General features: G+C 64.9%; 1 protein-coding gene across 2 annotated transcripts in view; it reads left to right on the top strand.

Annotated features, from left to right (window-relative positions):
• The first annotated feature begins 1,993 nt into the window (after positions 1-1,993).
• Positions 1,994-24,664, top strand: part of FBLN1 (fibulin 1) — a 60,690-nt gene continuing 38,019 nt past the window's right edge. Inside the window, exons 1-8 of one of the 2 annotated variants that reach the window (XM_045835086.1) lie at positions 1,994-2,215; positions 11,563-11,668; positions 13,148-13,280; positions 15,207-15,378; positions 19,264-19,326; positions 20,732-20,833; positions 21,408-21,545; positions 22,690-22,827. In XM_045835086.1, the coding sequence (XP_045691042.1) occupies positions 2,140-2,215; positions 11,563-11,668; positions 13,148-13,280; positions 15,207-15,378; positions 19,264-19,326; positions 20,732-20,833; positions 21,408-21,545; positions 22,690-22,827 (928 nt within the window). In that variant the 5' untranslated portion in view covers positions 1,994-2,139. The remainder of the gene's footprint in view (positions 2,216-11,562; positions 11,669-13,147; positions 13,281-15,206; positions 15,379-19,263; positions 19,327-20,731; positions 20,834-21,407; positions 21,546-22,689; positions 22,828-24,664) is intronic. The other variant, XM_045835085.1, reaches the window with a different exon arrangement.

Genomic DNA, 24,664 nt, shown 5'->3' with positions numbered 1-24,664 from the left:
GTGTGTGCATCTCAGACTGTTCGCCCACTGGAGGTGTCCTGTCTCTTTCTAACGCCACGGCGAGTGTTGACGCGACGGTGTTCAGTGACAAACAGGAGCCCCCCTCACACAGCCGCTCTTAGACGCGGCTGGGGCTGGGAATCCCAGGTCCTGAACTCACACCCCAGAGCGGCCACTCGTGAGAATCCGACCCGTGACCTCCCCTCTCTGAGCCTTGGTTTGGCCGTCTGCAGACGCGGGGTCCCTAAAGCCTCCTCCAGTGGCGTGAGCGGTGAGGAAATAGCGCCTCCTCTGGCCTCTCGCCTCTCCCCGGGGCACCCCTACTCCTCTCCCATGGCTTAAAAAAATATCAGCGCAATACCAAGTACTAGTGAGTCGTTAACTTGTCTCCTGCGGCTCCGGGCTCCGGCCCATCCCACGCGCAGCTGCCTGCAGGGCCTCGCCCCACTCCACTGGCCGACCTGGACCAGGCGACCTTCCCCGGCCGCCAGGGTCTCGGGCACGTCTGGGCCTTGGCCGAGCTGTGCGTCCCGCCCTGGGCACCCTGCGCCCACCCTTGCGCTCCCCGTTCCGAGTCCAGTCCCTGTCGCCGCCCTCGGGGAAGCCTCCTTCCCCCGGGGGGGCGGGGGGCGGCGCTCAGCCAGTGGGACCCCTTCTTCATGGACTTTCGGGAGCCCTCTGGGACCGTCAAAGTTACGAGGCGTACTGGGGGGGAGATGAGTTGCCTTTGCGTTTCTGATTTTTAAATCTAACGTTCCTTCAGAAAAGGGCGCCTGTCGTATGTGAACAGCTTAATACATGTTCACAAGTGGAGCCCTGGCTGCTGTGGCTCGGGGGGTTGGGTGTTGTCCTGCAAACCAAAAGGTCACCGGTTCGATCCGAGGTCAGGGCACCTGCCTGGACTGGGGCCGGGTCCCCAGTTAGAGGTGCAGGAGAGGCAACCACATATTCATGTTTCTCTCCCTCTCTTTCTCCTTCCTTCCCCTTCTCTCTAAAAAGAAATAAATAAACTTTAAAAAAATTTACTAGTACAGCCAACTGGTAATCCATGCCCAGAGCTTTAAAAAAAAAACCCCACAAAAACACAAAAACAGATTCTAACCAGCGGCCGTCACTGGCCCACCCCCGGGTCACCACCCTCCTGACTGGTGAGCTGTCCTCGTCCCCTTCACAGAAGGGGAATCACACAGCAAGTGTCCTTTCAGGTCTGGCTCTTTTGTTACACAGTGTCCACCAGAGCCGTCCTCTGGCTACACGACTTGTAGAACTGTCCCTTTCAAGGCTGTGTCGTGCTCCAAGGTGCGTGTCGAGTGGTGAGCACCGGGGTGTCCCCAACAGGAGTCACACAGGTTTGTGTCTTCCCACGAGGCCCGGCTTGTCAGGGGAGAAACCTGCACAGGCCAGTAGAGTCCCAGCAGTGCCAGCCAGGGACGCCCTGCGGTCGGCCAGCGACCTGCTGACCCCAGGGGTGATCTGCGTGCAGGAGGCTGAGGGCGAGAACCCAGTGGGCAGCGTGTGCAGGGTTTGCCGCGTCCTGCAGGAAGCCCCCCAGTGAACCCGTGTGGCCACCCCCATTGCCACCCTCACTGCCACCCCGAAAAGGCGTCCTCGACCCTTGGGGACCACGCCCGCCCGCCGTTTCTGCGGAGACGCGCGGAGCTAACCTTTGAGACCCAGCCTGCCCCGCGGGCCGGCGGGTCGGGAGGGGATCAGGTTTCCCTGGCGCAGAGAGCTGGGGGTTGGGGAATGGGGGGAGGGGTACCTCCCTCCCGAATGCGCCCTCCTCTCTGGCCCCACCAGGGAAGTTTGGGGTCCTTGCTCCTACCCCCCCAGCTGTGGGCCTGTGCGCCCCTTGGGGCACATTGCCCGGAGGAGGGGTCCCAGATGTCCAGGGGGCCGGTCTGGGAGGGCGGGCGGGCGGGCGGACCTGGCGCCCGCGGTCCCGCCTCCGCCGCGCCCTCCCCACGCCCTCCTCCGGGGCGGGATAATTGAACGGCGCCACTGGGCCCAGCTTTGGCTGCCGAGGTTCGGCCTGAGCTTGGATCCCGCGCTGTCCCCGCACCTAGAGCCAGCCGAGGACACGCTCCCCTCGCTCCGCGCCTTTGTCCGCTCCGCTGCCCGCCGCCTGCCGCCGGCCCCATGGAGCGCGCCGCGCCCTCGCCCCCGGCCCCGCTGCTGCTGCTGCTGGCTGGCCTCTCGCTGCTGGTGGCCCCAGGTAGGGGGGCGGCGGGTCGGGTCGGGAGGAAGGGGGCAGGCACCCTGAGTCCACCGGCCCTACTTGGTGTCCCCGCGCCCGCCCGGCCCCGCGCTCCCGGGAAGTTCTGCAGCTGCGGGCGACTCGGAGCGCCGTCCGCTCTGCGCCCGGCGGCGGCTGAGCCCCTGGCAACGTCCCCCAACCCCACACCCCACTCCTTGTTTCGGTTCTTATCACCTCGCTGGTTGGTGGTGCTTATTATAAAGACCGACCCCCTCAAACGCCTTGCCCTGGAGGCCAGCTCACAGCCGAGAACCCACCCTAGTGCCCACCCACCTCAGGGCCAAGGTGCGGGGTGGGGGAGAGCAGGCGCCAGCCCCGAGCGAGGCTCGCTGCGCCAGGCGTGCCCCTGGCGCGTCTTTGAGCACCCCGCCCACCCCGGCCCTAGGTAAAGGCCCCCATGCCCAGTTTGTGGATGGGAAAACCGAGACCAGGCGGTGGGGAACAGGAGTTTGTGCAGCAGACGAACCTGTCGCAGGGCAGGGGGTGGACCTGAAGAGGTCAGAGAGGAGGGGGCCCCTGAGGTGCCAGGGGCACAGCTGAGCGCTGGGAACCCCTGCCGGCCCTCCCGGGACACAGACCCCGACCTTCTGCCAGGTTCCCCGCTCAGCCGGGGCTGGGGCCCCCCGGGCCACGTCCCACCCACCTGAGGAAGGGGGCGGAAGTGTCTGCCGGCAAACCCCAGGCCCAGAGGCCCCGCCCCAGTGCTGACGGAGCCCTCAGACGCGCCCTTCTTTCTCCTTTCGTCCCCCCCACCCCTGCCCCGGGGGCGGGGGGATAACCACGAGGCCCTGCCTATCGGGCCATGACCTCTGACCTCGCTGCCGAAGCCCCGAGCTCAGCAGCCACTAGCCAGGCCTGCCCTGCCCTGCCGCAGGCCCAGCTCCTCCCTGCGCCAGCCGAGAAGTCGCTCCCCACCACCCTCCGGATTCCTGGCTCTTTGTCTCTGGCTTCGCTGAGTTTTTTTTAAACGGTCTGGTGACCACCCTCCACCTTGGTCAAAGGGTCACTGATCACCCTTGGAATCCCGGATTCTTGATCTTGGAGTTAGTCCAGTTTAACTCTCAGGTGACCCCTGTGGCCCTCGGTCGGTCGTCAGGTCACTTGTCCCAGCTATGCTGGCCTGGGATTCAAGGGGGGCGGGGGCGGGGGCGGGGGCTGTGCAGAAGTCTGTGGGCCTGCTTGCTGCAGCCCGCCCTGCAGGGCTTGGGCTGTTGTGGGCACCAGCTCCATCCTGACCAGACCCTGGGGGACATTTCGTGGGGGCGATGGCACAGGGGGTGCAGGGCTCAGCGCTGGCAGCAGCAGCCATCCTGACCCCTCAGGGCTCCTTGGGGGTTCCCTGGAGGAGCTGGTGCTGGGGCAGGAGCTGGGGCGGGGGCGGCAGGGGAGCAGGGCATGCAGGGGGACCGCTGGCTGGTGCGAAAGCCCAGAGAGCGGCTCGGATTGGGGGCCACACTAGACGCCCTGTTGGAAATGGAAGGGGCCCCCCGAGACCTGCCGTCTCTTACAAATGAGGCCCCCCAGAGAGAAGGCTGAGGTGACCCGTCCTGGGCCTGGGCCCAGCCCCTCTGTCGCTGTTCTTTTCTGCCTGCTGTGCGGGAGGGCTCCCCGTAGCCTGGCGGGTCCGGCTTGGAGGGGTCCCCTGTCGGGTGGAGCAGCCGGGGGGTCCTGCCTGCGGGTTGACAACCGTCTTCTTCATAGAGAAGGCCCCAACTTGATGGGGATCAAAGAAACCACTTCACTGCACACTCGGATGAGAATACCTGGATTATTCCGTGGCCTTTGTTTCTCTGGGGTTGGCGCCTCTTTTGAGTTTACAGGGTTTGGTCTGGTTTGGGGACAGGGACTCAGGAACGGCCTGGCGCCCCCTTCCTTTTGGGGCTGCAGGCCCAGCGGCTGGGAGGCCCTCTGAGGCCTGGGAGGGCGGATGACCCCGACCCCACCCTCCAGACAGCGGTTTAAAAGCAATCATCGAGGAAAGAGCTATCGTGTGGCGAGCCCTTGAGCTAATCTGCTGAAGCTCCTGGGGTGACCTGGCCGCAGAAATGTCATGCCCAAGGTCGGAGCTGAGCCCTGCCCACGGGTCAGTCCTGCTGGGGTTTACAGGGAGCCAGGGTGGGAGGGGCTGGAGAGAGGAGGGGCTGTGTTTTCTCCCAGACTCCCCTGGCCTTTGGCTCCCACTGATTACAGAGAACCGCGCTGGGAGGGAGAACAAAGGGGACAGGACTGGGCTAGCCAGCACGTGGTCGGCTCCCTGCTGATCCTGGACGTTTCCCAGGAGGCCGCTGGGCCTGGGCCCGCAGGCTGTGGGGGGGGCTCTTGGAGCCCCAGATGCGTGAGGATGAGACTTGGGGGCCCTGGCGGGGCAGCAACTCCGAGTTGTGACCCCTCCTGGCACTGCCTGAGGCCCCTCAATGCAACGTTTTGCCACCCCTCCGGCACTGGGGCGGGGGTGGGGGCATGGATCACTGGCCTTCGGGTCCTAGCGGGCACCACAGCATTTGTGGGGCTGAGAACAAGCCCCCTGTCCCCGCTCAGAAACGGCCATGGGTGGTTCGGTGGCTTCCCACCGCTAACTCGGAGAGGAAGGGGACCGGGTTCCAGTGGTCCTGAGGGTTGAGGGAGAGAGAGCAGAGAGCAGCGCCACCACAGTGGCCGCATTGTTACTCTCTGTTTGTGCTGTCCCCTTCCCTGGGGGAGGACAGCGTCCTTTCCTGAAAATGGCTCTGAACGTTCTAACACTGAATGTCCCTAAGCCAGGGAAACAGCCCGACAGGGCCACCGAATTGGCAGCTGCCGGGGGCCAAAGCCATACTGGGAAAGGTCAGGCCAAGTGGCCTCAGCCTGCCTCCTCAGGCACCCGGTCACCAGTGCCTGCTGCGGACCGGCTCTGTGCCGGACACCATGCTAGGTCTTGGGACACGGCAGGGAGGCAGGCAGGCCCGGCCCTTCTGCCTGTGGGGCTCGTCCCCCGGGAGATCCGGGAAAGGCGAGCAGTTACAAACCGACTCCAACTGGCCGAGAGTCAGGGAAGACTTCCTGGAGGAAGCAGCATGCCAACTGGGGTGTGAGGAGCGGGAGGAGCTGGCTAGGCCTGTGGGTAGAGTCGGGAGGAGGCTGTTCCTCGCAGAGGGGATGGCCCAGGCAAAGGCCCAGAGCTGGGGGGCGGGCAGAGGGGGCAGAGGGAGGGGGGCTTCCAGGAAGCCAGGGGGAGCTCTGCCCTGTCCCCGGCTTGGGAAGGGCCTCCCTCCTTCCCAGGCGGGGTCCGGGAGGAAGCGGCGCCGGGCCGCCGTGTGGATCAGGCTTTAGGAAAGCGGTTCTAGTAGGTGCGCAGTGATTTTGCCAACACATTTGAGACAATAAAAGATTTTCCTTTGGAGAAACAGGGTGTTACGACATCGTTAATAAACGCTGGTGTGGGCTCTGTCTGCTTCCTTGTAATGACTGCACATGTGTCCCCATAACGAAACGGCGTAGGGGGCAGTCACCCACGGCGCCGATTTTCTTGGGATCAGGGGCCTGGGTGGGGGGCGTTTAGAGGAGGGGTGTGCGTGGCCTGGAGGCTGGGCCCTCTGCCCCGGGTCAGCGGCCTCAGCAGGCAGGGGGCCCAGGGCTGGGCTCCCCTGGCCAGCACTCCGCTGGCCTGTCTCCTCGCGCCCCAGCTCTGGGCCTGCGTGGAGGCCGGTCGGCCGGGAGCCGGGGGCCTGTCACCCCACCTGCCAGCAGGTTACCGGGAGGGTCCCCCACTCGCAGGGGACCGGGAGACTGGCCCCAGTCCTTCAGGGTGACTCTCGAGAGAGTGCGCACAGTGCCCACGCCTCTCTGCCTCCGTCCCTCGAACGTGGGAAGAACACACGCTCTGCTCTGGGAAATTCTTCTTGTAACTGAAACGCTGTGAACTTGCTCGCTAGCTTCTTCCACCCCCCAGCGCTGTGCGGTAGGAACTGTCATCGTTTCTGCTGTACAGGCGTGTCGCCCGAGGCCCGGAGCAGGTGAGGAGCCTGCCTGGGACACAGGGACAGTAAGTAGGGACCAGGACGTGGGACACCCCCCCACGTCCACCCCCTCGGCGGGACAACACTTTATCCCACAAACGAGGGCTGTGCAGAGGAGAGGCATCCTTCGGAAGAAGCGGGAACCACAGCCCGGGCCTTTAGGAGGCTCCACAGGAGGTGGCCCCGAGGTGCCGGCACCTGCCTTGGCTGAGCTTGGTGGGCAAGGCTGTCCTTGGGGTCCGGCTCAGGGTATGGCCGGCCCTGACTCTCTCTCGGGTGCGGCCCGAGTCAGGCCCTCCCTGCTGCCCTCTGGGTGGGGCACAGCCTCCCCCCTCCGCCGCCCTGGGCACTTGGGACAGGCTGGCTCTGGCTGCAGGAAGGATGCAGGCGGGGAGAGAGTCGCCCCTTCCCTGGCGCCTCTGTAAGGGACAGTGCTCTTGGCCACCCTGGGTCCCGGATGCTGCAGGGCCGGGCTGGAACTTGTTGGGTTGTGTTCCTGCTTCATTCGTTGGGGCACTGTCCCCACCCACCCTGGCCAAATGACCCTGCCAGTGGGCTGTGCTGATGTGACCCGAGCCAGGGATTGGGCCACTTCCTTGGGGACCCAAGGGCTCGGGCGCCGTTACTCCTTTTGGAGGACAGAGGGGTCCAGGGCCTGGTTTTCCCCCAGGGGAGGACTTGGGAGGTGCGCTGTCCCCGCTCTAGGCCACTCCGAGGGGACACCACCTAGACAGGGGCTGGGCCCTCCCTCTAGGGACCCAGTCCTGGTTAGTGGCAAGGAACCATCCTTGGGCTCGCATGGGGCCCGGGTTTTACGACGGGTGCCCGAGGAGAATTTGGGAACAATGATTTATCTGTCAGGATTCGGAAGGTGAAGGTCAGCGTGTGCCGTGGGGAGCGGGAGGTGCCCGAGCGGGTGGTCGAGGTGGGAGGGGCCCACGCAGCGGGGCGGGGCCGTAAGCAGTGAGGTGCAGGCGGGGTTTTACCCTTAACACCCCGGGAAGCCACTGGAGAACCTCAGGCAGGGGACTGCCATGCTTTGACTTAGGTTTCTGGAAGTCACTCTGGACTGCTGGTGGTGGGTGGGCTCTGGGGGGAGGAAAGTGGAGGCAGACCGGGCCGGAGAGAGGCTCCTGTGGGGTCCAGGGCTCACGGTGCCCGGACTGGTGAGGGGTGGGTGGGGCAGGGGCCTGGGGAGCAGGCACAGACCTGGGCGTCTGGGAGGGAGAGAGGACAGGCCTTGCCTGGGGCTCAGACATGAGGGTGGGAGGAAGGGTCCTTCGCTAGGGGCCTGTGAGGCCATTTGTCCACTTACTCCTTCGCAGACACTCGTCAGGTGCCTGCGTGGGGCGGGTGTGGGGCCAGGTGCTGCAGGGACAGAGCCTGTCCCAGGCCCGTGGCACCAAGTGCTCCCACGGCTGATTACTTGTCCGCGTGCTGGGAAGTGCGGGCTGCAGAGACCAGGCGAGAAAGGGAATGCATCAGCCCATGGTCTTGTGTGTATGTGGGGGGCGAGGTCAGGGAGGGCTTCCTGGAGGAAGTGACCTTTGAACTGGTGTGGGTATGAATGAGCTAGCCCAGGGAGAGGGGCGGACCCAGGACCACCTAGCCCCTGGCGTTCCGGCTTCCAAAAGCCAGGCGTTCAGGACACGTGGCCGGCGTAGACGCGCGGCCAGAGGGGTGACGGGAAAACCCGAGAGGATGGGCCCTGCGAGGTGGGGTGCTGCGGCGGTGTCGGGGGCAGTGAGGGCAGCCCACACGTCCACTGGCCGTGGTCCCAGGCGGGCGCTGCCTGGGCCAGAGCTGCCCGGGGGGGGGGAGCGTGGACAGTGCCTCTCCTTCCCTTCCAGAGGTGGGCTTTCTCTGCTTCCCTCTGGCCCCCTCCGTCTAGCCGGTCCTCTGTTCGAGACCCCTGTCTCTCTGTGGCAGGCGCTGGCTCACGGGGTGGGGGGTGCTGGCCCTCATGGTGCCCTGCCTCTCCCTGGGGGGGTCGGTGGCCCGGAAGGGGAGATGGGTCTGTCCTGGTGCCAGACCTGCAGAGCCACAGGGACACAGCCCAGGGACAACTGTCTGGCGCCCCCCTAGCCCGTCCCCTTGAGGACAAGGCCCTGCTCTTTTCTTTTCTTTTCTTTTTAAGATTTTACTTATTTATTTTCAGAGAGGGAAGGGAGGGAGATAGAGACAGAGAGAAACATCCATGTGCAGTTGCTGGGAGCCGTGGCCTGCAACCCAGGCATGTACCCTGGCTGGGAATCGAACCTGCGACACTTTGGTTCGCAGCCCACGCTCAATCCACTGAGCTACGCCAGCCAGGGCAGCCCTGCTCTTTCAGCCCCACACCCCTCACCCAGTCTCACGGCCTGGCATGCGGAGGGTCCTACGAGGGGCGTTTTGAACGTGCAGATGAGTAGGGGTGGCACAGAGACCCAGGGCGGGGGGAGGCCCGAGCTGGACCCCCGACGACTCCGGGCAGGCGCGTCTCCTTCCAGCAGAGGGGTGACGAGGCGGGGGGGCCCTCTGGTTCTGCGGCAGCCTGGGGGCACACATGACTCCGAGAGAACAGAGCGTTCTCTCCTCGTGGGCGCCACAGCCCGTGTCTTTATTTTATGTTGGAGACTCTGTTTGCCTTCTGTGGTCAGGTTCTGACGACAGCCCTTCGCCCGCATTACCGCGCTGGGTCCTCCCGGCCCCGTGCGCCCCCCTGTGTCGGGGACAGGAGGCCCAGGCCCGGGGAGGGGGAGCGGGTCCGCCGGGAAGCCGTCACCCACGGTGTTGCCTCCCCTCGCAATGTCGGCGTCGAGGCTGACGAGGTTCTGCAAAAAAGAGTGTCTCTTCGGTCTGTCTTTGGCAACATGTTTTGTGGACCCAACCGTCCCCGCGGTCCGAGTGCAGAGCCGGGGAGGGACAGGGCTGGGCTCGGCGGAGCTGCTTCTCGGGAGAGAGGGAAGCGAGCTGACAGCGAAGACGCCAGCCCAGCCCGAGGTCCCGCTTCTTCCTTCAGAGACCCGCCGCCCGTCATCACGGGGCGCGGGGTGACCAGGGAGCACCCGGAGGGTGTGGGGGGGTGGCCAGCCTGGGTCCGCCTGAAGTCATCTCACGGACGCTGGCATCGCGCCCCCAGGGGCCCAGAGCTGGCCCCCCTTGCCCGGGCTGCCGAGAGCCGCTCAGACGCACGGGACCCCAGGCACGAGGCGGGAACTCCGGCCCGGCCGGGGCTCCTGGTCCGACTCTCCCTCCCTGGCCCCCGGCGCTGCCCCTCTGGCCCGAGGTGGTTTTTATCGCCCGAGTGAAGTGTGTTCGTCACAAGGGGGCCGAGAGGACAGCGAAAGCCACCCCAGACGTCCCTTTCGAACTGGGGCGTGTGTCGGGGGAGGCCTGTGCGGGGACGGGTGGGACCCGGGCCAGGTTCTCCGTGCCGCCCGACAGAGGGGCACGGCTCCGTGTGTTTGGGGACGCGAGTCCCCAGCAGACCTTTTCTTGGGCGGGACACACCTGCCTTTCAAAGGCCGGCCTGCTGCGGGCGGCACCTCGGCTGCCAGCTCGAGCGGCGGCCCCGGGGAGCTCTGCAGGGCGTCCCCCTCCGAGCACCAGCCCCCCCCCCCCGCCCCCATCCCCACAGCTCGGTTTTCCCCCAGGGGGGCGGGTGAGGCCCAGAAGGTGGCAGGTCTGGGGTCTCGGACCCACGCCCCCAGCACGTCCTGGCCGGCGCTGAAATTCTCCCCAGCCCTGCCTCCTGCCAAGGCTCCAGCTGAGCCCCCCGTCCCTCAGGGTCATTCCATCCCCCCACCCCCACCCCCCGGCCCCCCGCACCTTGACAGACGGAGAGGCCCTTTGGCCTGCGTCTCAAGGATGGTCTCGGGACCGTCTGTGCCCTCCCACCCACGGAACTTGGTCTGGACGCCGTGGGCACGGGTGCTCGTGTGGTTGACCACAGGGGACCGAGGAGGGTGTCTCAGGAGGCAGCCTTGTCCTGGGGCACCCGAGGGCCCCGCCTCAGGAGAGAAACGCGCTCGAACAGAGCGCCCGAGGCTGGCGGGGCCCAGACACGCTGCTGGGCCCGGCGGGGTTCACGCCAGGGGGCGCCGCCAGCTGCCAGAAAGAAAACACAGTTGGTTGAAGTTCCGGCCGCAAGGCGACCCCCGGCCCCACCGCAGAGCCTGTGGCACTCATGCGGCGGCCGTGGGAGCCCCTTTCGCTGAGGGCAGCTTGCTCCCCGGCTGTTTCTTCAGGGGGGGCCACGGTGGGGCCCGCTCCTTCCTGTGAGCCGGGGGGGCCCGTTGGGGCCACAGCCTGGAGTGGGACCGGAGAGCCCCCATCCAGCCACGGGGGTGTGGGCAGGCCGGCCATGGGACCCCTGGGAGCCTTTCCTCTTTCCTTCCTGTAAGCGAGACGCCGTCTGTGGCAAGTCAAGGGCAGAGGCCACCGCTGGCCTTGGCCTCGTACCCCGTTCAATGCGGACTGGCGCCCCCCCCACCGCCCCCAACAGGCGGTTGCACAGACAGCGGGAAGGCAGGACGCGGGTCCCAGAGGCTGGTCTGGGGGCGCCGGCTCTCTCCGCCCCACACCCAGGCTGCGCCTCCAGGGCCTGGCTCCCTTCGCCCCTCGCCCCTGGCGTGCGCCGTGTGCACCCCCTCCCTGGTACGTGCCCCGAACTCGCCAGGCGGGGTTGCCTCTCAAGAGGAGTCGTCCTCCGTGTCCCACTCTCCGGCCCCGGCCGGGCTGGGCGTCTCCGGGCCTCCCCCGCGCCGCACAGTGGCACGAACCATCCCTGACCCTGTAGGAGTGGGGTCGCACATGTCCTGGACACCCCAGCCGCTGGGCTGGGTGGCGGCTCAGCCACGCCTCTGTCAGCAGCGCCCGTCTTTCTTGCCCTCTGGACGGTGAAGGCAGGGCCCCCGTCTGGGCAGGGCCCCTGTTGGCGTGTCCAGGGTGTGGCCGGAGCAGGGGTTCAGCGGGGCGAGCATGCACCCCGGTGCTGAGCCTCGGCCCCGTCAGGCGTGCGTTCGGGAGATGAGAGTGGGGTTTCGGGCCTTTCTGGGAGGGAGCAGCCCGTGGGCTCCCAGCCCGTGCGCTCCCGGCGCGGGGCCCAGCGGGTTTCCAGTTGGGCTGTTGGGTGACGGAGGGGGCGGACGCGCCCCCGGCCCTCTCAGACCCGTGAGCACCAGAGCGAGGGGCCTCCCGCTGGTGTGGCAGGAGGGGGCCCTGGGCAGGGACGGGGCGGGGGGTGGGGGCAGAGCGCGTCCAGAGGGACCTGGTGCGGGGCGAGTGGGGCGTTGCTCCTCACCGTCACCTCGTCTCGTCCCCACGCAGCAGGCGCAGATGTCCCCATGGAGGCCTGCTGTGCGGACGGGCACCAGATGGCCACGCAGCACCGCGACTGCTCGCTGCCCTACGCCTCGGAGTCCACGCAGTGCAGGTGCGTCTGCGGCGGCCGCGCGGGGCCGGGTGCGCCCCCTCAGAGGGAAGTGGGGGGGAGGGGCCTTGTGCGCCGGCCCCCTTCCTGGGCTGTTCGGGGCGCGGTGGGCAGGGAACCTGGCCTCTTTGGGCCCCGTGGTCCCCGGACTGTCCTGTGATTGGGGGTGTCGTCCCCCTCGCTGGAAGGTCAGGGTGTCCAGCCCCCTCTGCCACAGCTCAACACTGTGGCCAAGCCACTCCCTCCTCACAGAAAGGGGGTCAGGTGGGGGGGCGATGAGATCACGCGGCACCGCCGTCAGACCCCCAAACCAGAGCAGAGCGCCCCAGACGGGCCCGCCTCACGCAGTAGCCAATGTCCGGATCCACTATCATTCCCCTCTCCCTCAGTGGAGCCGCCGCTCCCTCACAGCTTGGGGAGAACGTAAGCTTCGAACAAATGATGCAGATAAGAAATGTCGGTTGTCACCATAAAATAGTGAAAGTCACGGCCAGCCTTCAGGAAGCCCCTACTTTGCGCTGTGTGCGTGGGGCACCCGTTGATCCCGTTGAACGCTGCTGCTCACCCATTACACAGATGGGGAGACTGAGCTTTCCCGTTCCCACAGCTGGCAGGGGCTGGCGTCAGGGTGTGGCCCCGGGCCCTGGGGAGCAGCGTTCCCTCAGCTGACATTGTTTCTTCCTCTGCCCCAGACACAGTCTAAGGGGTACGGAGGCAGGGCGCTGTGGGCTGGAGGGGTGGGGGGCGCCCCCCGGGAAAGGATGTGCGGGGAAGGCTCGCTGGCCTCCGTCTGGAGCATTGCATGCCGCCTGCCGGCGTGGCACAGGACGTAAATCTTGATTTCTGAAATTCTTCAAAGCCAAAAGCCTCGTAGACCAAACAGGCAGGGATGACCGGCCGCGTGGGTTGTTTGGGTCGACTGCGAGGCCCCGGGGTGGGGAGGCAGGGAGCGTCCCAGGGGTGGGAGCCAGGGCCCTGGCCCCCGTGTGGCCCAGCGCTGCCGAGGGCCCCGGCTCCGCAGCCAGGTGGCAGCCCGGCCCCCCGGCCCGCCCAGGCTGCCTTTCCGGCTCTGCGACCTGAGTCATCTCCCAGCCTCAGCCTCCCCAAGTTTCAAAGGGGGCCGGTGGGACCCTCCTCCCAGGGCTGTGACAGTGATCAGAGGTGAGGGAGGCAGGCACCACGGAGCCCAGCCCGGGCTCCTTCCGGCACCGGCCCCACCAGCCGGAGTCCGGAAAAAGGGGATGAAGCGGGAACATTTTGTGGGGCAGGCTCGGGGCTCAGAGAGAGGCATCGGGGCTCCCCTGACTCTGCCGCAGACCCCCCCCCACCTGGCGTTTAGTCTTTCTGACGTTTACCAGCCCCGACTGGGTGCCAGGCGCTGGTCTGTGTCTGGGGCGGGGGGGGGGCGGGGGGTGCGTGGGGAAGGCCTCCCCGCGGAGCCCAGGCCCCGGCCCAGCCCTGCCCTCCCCTCGGCCCCCCCAGGATGATCCAGGAACAGTGCTGCCACAGCCAGCTGGAGGAGCTGCACTGCGCCACCGGCATCAACCTGGCCAGCGAGCAGGACAGCTGCAGTGCGCTGCCCAGCAACGCCAGCCTCGAGGCCGTGTTCGTGAAGGTGAGCCCTGCCCCGCCCCGCCGGCCAGCGGCTGCACCCCGTCTGTCGGCAGGAGGCTCTCCCCCCGCAGCCCAGCTGCAGGCCACCTGTCCTTCTGAGCAGCAGGGGGTGCCCGGCCCAGGAGGGAGGAGCAACCCTTCAAGTCTCCTTGCCTCCCCCAGTGTGATCAGTGAACCCCGGGCAGCGCCCCGGGCCAGTTCAGACCCCGGGGAAATGGTGATGGAGAGGCCGCAGCCTTGTCCTGAGGGCTTCCCGTCCCGGGCTCCAGGCGGGGGCGCAGAGGTCAGAGCAGGGGTCACCTGAGTGCAGGGGCCTTCAAAAGCCTCTTCTTGGTTCAAGGCTGGCACCCCAGCCCCGCTCAGGACGCCCACGAGGTTCTCTGCACCCAGGCCAGCCAGAACCCAGGGCTCAGAACAGCCCACAGGGAGGCCTCCGTCACCGCCCTGGAGAAGAACACTGAGGTTCAGAGAGACGCACGTTCCAAAGTGGCCTCTCAGGACCCCCAGAGGGGGCGGGGCTGGTGAGGCAGAGCTGGGGGAGGGGGCCCAGCAGGCCCAGAGCGAGTCCTGCCCGGAACAGAAGCGGGGAGCGAGGCCGTAAAGCAGGCTGGGACTCGGGTCCGGGTCAGGCCACTCGCCTCCCCGCCAGGGAAGGCCGCATCTCCGAGTGGCTGCTCGGAGCCCCGGATGGCACGCCCGGGTCCGAAACCGCACATCAATCAGGGAGGTGTCCGGGCTGTGCCTCCCCCATCCTCCCTCCCCCGCCCCACAGAGGGCAGGACACGGCCGGCCTGTGGCGCTCCGACTTGGAACGCTGCCCTGGTCAGCTGGGTTTCTGCTGGAGGTGCCTGGGGCAACGGCAAACTCCCTGGAAAAAGGATGTTCTGTCCCTGGCCAGGAGGGCGATGCAGCCGTTTCAAGGAGCCAGATTCGCAGTGAAGTCTGGGTCCTGAGGAGGGCTGCGTGGGCTCCTCTCGGGGGGTCCTGTCTCCACACAGATGGGGGTGGGGGAGATTTCAGGGGGAGAAACTGAGGGGCGCGGCCTACCCTCGGCCTTTTAGCGCTTTTCTGGGAGATCTCTGGCAAGAGGGAGCTGGGCGGGGTGGTCCAGTCAAAGCCAGCACCTCGGACGCCCTGTGACGGCCTCTCCGGGCAGGGCCGGGGCCCCGCCCACACTGTCTGCCTGGCTGGCAGCTCTGCCCGCGTCCCCAGACGGGAGAGGAAGGGGGGTACAGGAAACGCCCGGAACATTCTAGCGGGGGTGCGAACAGGTCGCTCTGGCAGAAGAGTGATCTGTGTTGCCAGGAGGGATGACTCATGCCACCCGAGGCGGAGGAGGGGGCGGGGCTCCTCCCTGCTGGCAGCAGAGGTGACGGAAGGCCCGTCACCTCACCTCGGCAGAAACGGGAGCCCCGCCCCTCCCCCCGGCTCCCGCTGGGGGCCTGCTGGAAAGTCTGAGCTCTCAGGACACTAAGGACCGAAAGGGCTTTTCATGTGTCAGGGCGCATGCTGTCCCCAGGATTCGGGTGTGACCTTTGGGGACGCGGGGGTCGTTCCCGATGCACGGTTCGATTCCTGCCGCCCACACCGCCCTAACTCGGGCAGAGGAGCCGGATGCGCGTCGATCTTCCGGGCACAGCAGGGAAATCTCAGACCCCGCAGGGGGGCCGGTGCCCCCCCCCCCCCGCCCGGGGCTCCCGTGTGACCTGACGGGGCCCCTCTCACAGCTGCCTCTTCCCGGGGGCGTGTGTGCAGGCTGGGCTCGCTCCACTCTTTGCAGTCCCTGTCTAGAAGAGGTAGCAACATCAGGCCCCGGCCGTCGCCATCCCAGGAGAGCAGACACGGGGGGCCTCGGAGAGGCCGGGGGGTGGGGGGCCCGCTGGGTCACCATCTGACTCCTCCATCTGGGGTCCCCGCCTGTTCACAGAGGTGCTGCCACTGCTGCCTGCTGGGGAGGGAGGCCCAGGCCAAGGGCCAGAGCTGCGAGTACAACCTCATGGTCGGCTACCAGTGCGGGCTGGTCTTCCGGGCCTGCTGCGTCAAGGGCCAGGAGACGGCGGACTTCGCCCCCGCAGACAACGGCGACCACCAGGAGACAGGTAACTCCCCTCCTCCCTCCCTCTCGGGCAGTGTGTCGGTCGGGGCGGGCCAGAGAGGGGTTGATGTTAAGGAATCGCCTCACGCGGCCGTGGGCGCTGGCGGTCTAACCGCGGGCCTGGGCCGGCAGGGCGGAGACCCGGGAGAGAGCCGACGTGGCAGCTCACGTCGGAAGGCCGTTTGCCGGCAGAGTTCCTTCGTGGCTGGGGGAGGTCTGGCTTTGTCTTACACCCTTCGCCTGATTAGACCAGGCCCACCCATGCGATGCAGGGCAATCTGCTTTACTGAAAGTTTGCTTAATTTGAATGTTAATCTCATCTAAAAATACCAGCCTGGCACTCTCCAGACTAGTGTTTGGTCAAATACCTGGGAATCTCAGCCCCATCGTGTTGACACATAAATTAACCATCACAAGCAGGGCCGGCATACATGTGCACTATAGTTTGGGGAGAACCGTGCTGGGGCGTGTGCTGGTTATTCCTGGTCTGCAGACTGGGGGACCCGGGCTGGGGAAGCGCAGGACTGGGGTCTGTTTTCTAGCAGGGAGAGTAGGCTTGCTGGCCCCCACAGAGCGCCCCGGGAACCTGACGGGAGGCCGTGGTTGTCCGAGCAGTGAGGTCCCATTGTCACCTCACCTGAGACCCACTGTCCTGAAGTGAGACAGAGGGCCTGGGACCTGGGCTCTGACGGACCAGGTGCACGTCGCCGTGCTGACACGGGTTTTCGGCAGACTGATTCCTCCGGTCCTCAGTCACCTCATCTGTGAACTGGGCGTGCTTACAGGTCCTGGGGAGGGTTCGGGGGGAGGCTCCGTATAAAGTGGCGCAGTGCCTTTGCTGCCACCATTCTTCCCCGTCCCTCCAACAGCCCTGGCGGTGTGGGTGGCTGGCCTTGCTCTTGTTTCACTGGTGAGGACCTGGTGCTCAAGGTCACGTGGCCGACACACAGAGAGGGAAGGATGCCCGCTTTCCGCCCCTGGGCCGGGGCCGCCTCCCTCCGGGGCCGACGATGCCTGGACGAGAGGCTGGGGGTGCCACGTGCTAACAGCGGGCTCTGCTCTGTCAAGTAACAGAGGCTTGTTCAGCAAAGGGGCGAGTGGCCCCCAGAGCAGATTAGAGAGAGCTTCCTGCTGTGTGCGCGCCAGTTCCGTCTCCCACGTGCATTTGTCCGGAGCCGGACGAGCCCCAGAGCGGCCGGCCTGGTGCGGCTCCGTGGCTCAGGGGACTTCGTGGCTGTCTAGTGATCTCTTCCCCTTACACAACGGTTTCCTGGGAACGGAAATAGCCCCGGAAAACTCCAGACGTCTGTGTGACCCTGGGCCCCTTTCCCTCTCACTCTCAGCTCCGCGCCCCCCACCCAGCCCCCCGCCCGGAGCAGAGGCAGGAGGGCCACGGGAGGAAGGGCACACAGACCCCTGGTCTCTGAGCCAGGTCACCCTTCGCTGTGGCCTTTTGACCCCGGTGGCTTCAGCGCTTGGGATCAAACGGAGCAGTCTTTCGCTCTTCATTTTTAATGTCTCCTTTCGAGGGGCCCCACGGACGCCTGGGGCGGATGTCGGATATCTCCGTCGTAAAGATGGATTGGAGCCACATTCTGACCCCCTCCCGGACTTCTGAAGTCGGAGATGACATTTGTAGTTTAAACAAACCCGAACCCCTTATCCTGGCGCAGCATTCCTCCTGCGTCTCCGGGGAGGACTTGGGTTGATTTATGTCTCGTTTCGGTAACGATCTCTGGTCTGGGCGTTTCCGCCGCTCCAGATGTCTCCTATCTCCCCTAGCCTTCGCTGGCTTCGGTCCACGCCCCAGACTTCCCTCAGGGCCTCCGCGAGGGCTGGCCGCCCCCCACCAGGCCCCTGCCGCCCTCCCCCGCTACTCGCTCCCCCAATCACAGCCGCGCCTCCCTCCCTCCCTCCACTGATGTGGATTGTGGGCCTGCTGGGTGGGGAAACTGTCTAAGCATTTGATAGTCAATTACGACTGTTCAATCTAAATTTAAAACTCGGGGCTCCTAGGTCTGTTTTCTCCCCTTAGTTTTTCTACTAATTTGTTTCTATTCTATGCTGTCGACGTATCTTGGTCTGAGACTGGGGGGAGAACCCTGTTCTCATCCCACAGGGGACCCCGAAGTTCGGGAGAACTGTGCTGGGCCGTATTCTGGCTACTCCCATCCCACAGATGGAAGACCCAGGCTCGGGAAGCGCAGGTTCGGGGTTCGTCTTCTAGCAGAGGTAGCAGGCTTTCTGGCTCCCACAGGTCACCCCAGGAATCTGGACGACCTCATCACCCAGCTGATGGACAGCACCTCACATGTCCTCCCAGCCTCGTCCAAAGGGCCCTTTGGAGGATGGGACCTGGACGTCCTGGCCGTGCGGGGCACGTTGAGGGCCGGGGTGGGGGGCCTTGCTCTTTGCTGGAGTTGAAGGCACCCCGTGAATGAAATGCCCCTCAATTAATTCCCCGAGTAAAGATGCCCCCAACCTAGCAGAGACGGTTATACCCTAAAGGACTCTTGCTTGGTTCCTCCCCAGGTGAAAAGAATGATTTAGAGGCCCTCACTGTGTCTTAATGCGCACAAGAACGCTCGTGCAGAGTGAGAATGTGCCGGCTCTGTCGTGCTGCCCTGAGCCGCAGCGCTGCTGACGTGCTTCTCCGTGACGACGGGTGCTGCTCCCGTGTGCCTGTGTCGCCTGCGCGCTGTGGGCAGTTAGAAGACCCAGGGTGGCGGGAGGGCGGGAAACCCACGGGAGACAGACACTCTTTCTGCCAGAAACCCCGTGCGGAGAGGAGCGGTTCCGACTGGGCCGCCTTTCCTCGCAGCCTCTTTTCTGTCTCCTTGGCCCTGAGCGTGGCCGCCGGCGTGGCCGCAGTTGCTGCTGAGTCGTCACGGACTCGGGCTCCCTGCCGTTGGCCTGGTGAGGGGTCCTCGCCGTCCGACGGCTGGGCTTCCCGGTGGCTCTGAAGATTCTCCGTGCCCTGGGCCACGTCCGCCCACGTGGAAAGGCCCAGCCCGGTCCCCTCACGCCGGGGCTACTGGGGGGATGCCACCCTAGGGAGTGAGGGCCCCTGCACACACCAGGTCTCCAGCCCACAGCCCCCCGCCCCGAGTTTTCTGCTGAGAGGAGGGGTCTGGCCTGGCTGAGCGCCAGCCCTCACTCGGGGCAGACACTCGCACGCCTTTGTTGAGTGAGTCGAGTGAGCGGCGGTCGATGGCGGCACGACAGACACTGAGCTTTGCAGGCAAACTGTACAAAACAAGAGCCTTCGAGTCCCGGGGCTGCTGTGATGAATGAAATACCGCGGACCGGGGGCTTGACCGACAGACACGTCATCTCACAGCCTGCGTGTCTGTCGCCGTGTCCCAGTTCCCCCTTTTGGGGAGGACACTGTCCTTGGATTCGGGCCCCCCTGTCCCCCTCAGCCTCACTTGGTCATCAGCAAAGACCCTTCCTCAGTGAGGCCCATTCGCAGGTGCTGGGGGTTGGGGGTTCGGCCTCTTGGGGGAGGACGCAATTCAGCCCACAACGACAAAGTTCCACCAGGTGCACGGCTGTAGGTTTGGAGGGTGTGGCATGGTTTAGCCGTGCCTGCCTTGGCTGAAACATACGAGTAATTTGGACAATGTAACCGCACTCTGCGCTAAGGGGATAATTCCAGGCCCTTGGGCTGGTACTGTGGTGTTGTAACAGATCTTTTAGAGACATAACGGCATCTGTGAGGGTCGTCCTCTTTTTCAAGAGGATTAAGCGAATGCCAAGAGCTGTCAGGAGGTGGACAAACGGGCGTTACTGCCTGATGTTGCCTGGAAGACAAACTGCTGGGTGTCTTCCGAGGGGAGCAGGCTTGCTGCCTGTGGATAACCATGTCTTCGCCTGTCTTGCCCCGTAGCTAAGATGTCCGAGATGGCGGAGGAGGAGCAGGAGGACCCGTACCTGAATGACCGCTGCCGAGGTGAGACCTGGGTCCCCCTCGCCGGGGCCCTGCGGGACTTGAGGTCGGGGCTGGTCCCGGGAGGAGCCTGGCCTCGGGCAGTGCTCAGGGGCACCTGGGACTGCCCCCGGCTGGGCGTCTGCTGTAAGTCACTCTGTCCGTCCTCTCTGCACGCCTGGGTTCCCTCCCTCCCCTCTCCTCCTCCTTGCGGGGGCCTGGCGGGCGGGGGCGGGAGAAGGTGGGCTTAGAGAGGGAGCCACGTGAGAAGCCGGTGTTAAAAACCCTGCCCCGCCGTGCCCACCTGACCGTGACCCCAGGCTCTGTGAAGGGTCAGCACAGCTCCCCCCAAGGCACGTGGTTTGACCTTGTGTTCTGTTTGACCTTGTGTTGCGGCGTCCCCCTGTGCCGCTGGGAAGGTCCGTTCCGGAGACCTTTGCCGGTTCAGAGTCGGCCGGGCCTGGCAGGGCCTACGTTTTCTCGTGTGACAGAAGTCTGTGTCTCCTTCACGGAGCGCGCTGGCCCGCATGCCCGGCAGGCCCGCTCCACACACAGGTTCATTCAGCAGCTTGCCCTGCGGTTGGGGCGTGGCCTGGAGACCCAGCACCGAATGGTGTGTGTGGCTGATGCACAGAGGCCGCAGGGTTGAGGGGGCGGAGCCCCGAGAGCCCAGAACGCCTCCTGATCCTCAGTGGTGGGCTGGGCAGCAGTGGGAGGGTGTTCTGGGGGAGGGGAGCTGGTTTGCAGTGGGTGACATGGGTTGGCTGGAAAGTGAGGCTGCAAGGGGGACTGGGGGCAGCGGGACTGGAGAGCGAGGGGTGCAGGAAGAGGATGGGGGACTGGGCGGGGCCCCCAGGCCCTGGGCAGCGGCCAGGCTGTCCCTAGCAAGATCTTTACCTGGGGGAGGTTGTCCCGATGAGACTCGCTTTTCGAGCTTCACGCAGGCTGCCCTGCAGGAAGCGTGGCTGGGGGGGCGGTCGGGCTGCTCCAGGAGCAGGGTGAGCCTGGTGAGCTGGCGGCCGGAGCGAGGCCGTGGCTGTGGGACTGGGGCAGAGGGAAGCCCGAGAGACATGTGGGGACCAGCGGAGGCCCCGTGTGGCCCGGCCGCTCTGTGTGTGCCTGGTGGCAGCGTCACACACGCTTGTCTGTGTTGCCCCTGCCAGCTCTGCTGCGGCTGCAGAGCCCACCCTGCGTGTGCCTGATTTGCAGACCAGGGCGGGGACCTGGAGCAGCAGCACTGGGGTGCCCAGAGCCAGGCCCTGGCGGGGGGCTTCCATGGGGGGTGCCGCAGTGGGCTCCAGCCTGCAGAGCCTGCCTCTCTGTGTCCGTCCTCCCGGGGCCACTTTCTCAGGCCTGGCCCCGGGAGGCCTGGAGGGGCGCCACGTCTGGTGTGCACCCGGCCTCCGGCTCACGCTCGCTCCGTCCGCAGGCGGCGGGCCCTGCAAGCAGCAGTGCCGGGACACGGGCAAGGAGGTCGTCTGCTCTTGCTTTGTGGGCTACCAGCTGATGCCCGACGGCTTCTCCTGTGAAGGTGAGTGTCCCCGTGTTCCTGGGGACAGCTCGACAGCAGGTCGCTGCACCTGGGAGCCTGTAACCGAGACATCAGGGCAGGTCCCACTTTGCACAACTCAGGGCCCCGTTTGTGGGTGAGAGGCCCAGGACCGGCTCTCCAGCGCCCCCTGGAGTCTGTACGGCGTGCTCTCACGCAGGAGGATAGGAACACCATGCTGGGAGCCAGGGCTGGGTGTGGGCTCTGCCTCGGCTGCGAATCTGGGACCTGCTGAGTGGCCCTGTGCACAACTTGCAGCCTCCCTCGGCCCCTCGTCATGACACGGGGGGATGGAGGAAGCGATAGCCCCTTATAGGGTTCTTAAGGGTCCTATGACTCCAATCTGGCCTGGCTCTTGGCCAGGAGCCATTGACCTGAAACTGGTCAGGGGAGCAAAGCCTTTGCCTTGAGTCCCGTGGGGAATGCCCAGGACCCCAGTCCAGTGCACGGCCCGAGGACTGGGCAGCGCGTGGGGCCCTGGCGGGGGCCGGGAACCGAGCTGCGCTGCCTTCGGAGGAGAGAGCGCATGACTCCCGCGTCGGTCCGTCTCTCCTAGATGTCAACGAGTGCATCACGGGCAGTCACACCTGCCGTTTCGGGGAGTCCTGCATCAATACCGTGGGCTCTTTCCGCTGCCAGAGAGACAGCAGCTGCGGCACGGGCTACGAGCTCACGGAGCACAACGACTGCAAAGGTGCGGCACGGCCCCAGCCGGAGCCCTCCGCTCCCCTCCCCTCCCCTCCCCGGGCCGGCTGTGGGGCGGGCGGGGCAGCTGCAGGCTCCCGGGGCTGCGCTCCGCGGGGCTGGCACCCCTGTGGGTTTATTCTGTGCCTGAACGCTGAGTTAATAATGCCCTTGCCAAGTGTGCATTTATGAAAAGGCTCAGAGCATGGCCAGTGAAAAACCAGACCCGGGAGGAGTTTCAGGCGCTCACATGTGCTTGTTGCAGAGTATACATATTTTGCACAACAGCTGCCTTGTGTCCGATTTCAGGCTTCCTTGAAGTCCAAAGCGCCCTTCCCTTTGCATAAAAAAAAAAAAAATGATGTTTCTGGCTGCCGGCCGGCCCCTGCCAAGCCACAGACGTTATCTGGCAGATAAGGCTTTGATGAGGAGGAGCTGGTCGAACACAGTTTTGTGCCGCGGGTTCCCAGCCCTTCAGGCGGCAGACCGCTTTTGTAAAGATGCTGCGGCTGAATTACGAGGGCAGCTCAAAAGCAAGGCGCGCCCTCCTGCCGCCTGGGGCTTTGGACCAGCTCAGCGCGCCCCACCCGGGAGGACTCCCTGGGTGGTTCCGCCTCTGCGGATGGACGCGCTGGGTGGCTCGGACCCCGAGGACACAGGGGCCCGGCCAACTGAGTCTCCGTGTTTGAAATCGGACAGCTGCGAACTCCAAGGGAGGGCAGCCAGCGCTCAGATCGTGGCAATCACCATTGTCCCTATTTGCAACATTGTGACAACTTCAGAATGAATGCGTTTATAGAGACAGTGTTTATTGCCACGAAGATCAATGCTGGATGATCTAAACGAAACACGCACATGGCCTGAAGTAGGGAGGGGGGAGAAAAAAGCACCACAGATGTTGCCAGGAAAATGCCTGGGTTATTTATTATGTAACAGAAAGTTTGCCTCCTTGGAGCCTTGGGGGAAAAGTCAGCGTTTTTAAGTCTTGGCTAATTCGGGCCCTTTTTGTATGTGGCCTCTCTGTGGGAATGTTTTGGGTTATAGTCTGAGTAATAAGCATTAAAAAAAAAACAGCTCTGTTGTGATTTTAAAGTGTTGTAAGATGCTTCTGGCAGGACTCTCGCTAACAATTTCCTTTCTTTATGATGCACCAGATATTGACGAGTGTGAGAGTGGTATTCATAACTGCCTCCCCGATTTTATCTGTCAGAATACTCTGGGATCCTTCCGCTGCCGACCCAAGCTACAGTGCAAGAGCGGCTTTATACAAGATGCTCTAGGCCACTGTATTGGTAAGACTCTGCCGCCGGCGCTGGGGTCCGCCAGGCGGGGCGAACGACCCCTCTCATAGAGGGGGACTCGTGGTGTCTGGGACAGAGGTCGGCCAGCTTTTTCTGTGAAAGGCCGACACATGGGTCAGGCGCTGTGGGCCGGAGGGCGCTGCTCGCGCTGTGCAGCTCTGCTGTGTGGGCTGGAAAGCATCCACAGATAGGTCAGCCAGTGGGCAGAGCCGTGTGCCAATAAAACTTTATTCACAAAAACCATCGGCCGGCTGGCCTGGGCCCCAGGGCTATATTTGAGTTTAGCAAGCCCGGGTTTAGACCAGGGAACTTGAGTGTTGGAGTCAGACACCTGGTTTGGAACCAAGGGACCTGAGGTGACTTGCTTCCTCCGAGCCTCAGTTTCCCTCCCTGTAGAATGGGAAGCATCCGGGCGTCTGGCTGAGGCCAGGCCCACACAGGGGCCTGTGAAGTGTCGGGTTTATAAAAATTTTCAACAGTGTTCCGTATTAGCAGCCCAATGCACCGACACAGCGTAGGATGGTGGTTAACAGGGAAGGGGGTGGGCGAGATGCGGTGTCAGGGGTCAAGGGCACAGCGTTTCAGGGGAGAAAACGAAAAGTTCCTTGGACGGTGGGGGTGGCAGTCGCACAATGGTGTTGATGTACCGAATGCCACTCATCGGTGCACTTACAGGGGTAAACGGGGTGAAAACCCTTCATGTGACTGCCCGGGGCATTTAAAGACAGGCAGGACAGACGCCCTCAGGGCAGGGGCCACCCCGAACCCACCCGTCCTGGTTCCCAAAGCTCCCCTTTCACAATCGGGGGCAGGCGGCTGAGCCGTGGGGGCCTCAGGGGCTGTGGCTGGCCCCGTGCCAGTCCCGCGGCGTCACTGAGGAGGCGGCGGGAGTCAGCAGGAGGCCCCGGCTCTCCCAGGGCTTGGCAGGGAGGGGTCCCGCCCGGGCCTGCTGCAGGCTGGCAGGGGGCTCTGGAGGGGGCTGGCATCGCCGGGGATGGAAACCCTGACTCACGGCAGAACCCGGCCGACCCCCACAAAGCGGGGGGCGTCTGCAAGGCTCAGCTGAGCCCCGGTTTTCCCTCTATGGGGCGGGGCACGGCCCTGTCCAGGGGCAAGCACCGAGCAGTGGGAGGGGACAGGCCCCTCAGTGACCATCCCCACGTGGGGGAAGGGTCTGCCCGGGGAGGAGGGCACAGCCTCGCAGGAGCCCAGGGCCCGGGAGGCGGGCCGAGGCCCAGCCCGCCGGCACCACACACCTGGTCGCCCGGTGGCGGCCTCCGCGCTGCACGGGGGCTGTCTCGTCGCAGCCCCGGGGCGGGGGTCTCCCTTCGTGGGCACGTCGTCCCTGCCACCCAGTTCAGGATTCTTTTAACAATTCTTATTTCAAATGTTACATACATTTTCATTTACCGAAAAGCAAACAAAACCTAAGCGTGAGAGGAAAAGCTTCTTCGCTCGGTAGTGTCTCCGTGGTCTCCCCGCTCCCGCCTCCTGGAGACTTGGGCTTTGCAAACACGGGGCAAACGGTTCTGCTGCTTGCTACCCCCCCGCCCCGCCCACTCAGCACTGTGCTGGGACACCACTGCACTTTATTTTTAAAAAGAGTGTATTTGTTTATTTTTGGAGAGAAGGGAAGGGAGGGAGAGAAACACCCACGTGTGAGAGAGACATTGATGGGTTGCCTGTCACACGCGCCCTGACCGGGAACTGAACCCACGACTCGGGTGTGGGCTCACAGGCTGGGGGCCCCCCCTCTCTGGAGCACGGACTTGGGGAACTGCAGATCTTACAGGCGAGCGCAAGGCTCAGGGGGAGGGAGCAGGACCGT

This window comes from Phyllostomus hastatus, unplaced genomic scaffold, assembly GCF_019186645.2.
Source record: "Phyllostomus hastatus isolate PE091 unplaced genomic scaffold, TTU_PhHast_1.1 phas_contig_198, whole genome shotgun sequence".
NCBI classification, from domain to species: domain Eukaryota; kingdom Metazoa; phylum Chordata; class Mammalia; order Chiroptera; family Phyllostomidae; genus Phyllostomus; species Phyllostomus hastatus.
This window is presented reverse-complemented; position numbering and strand designations above follow the sequence as displayed.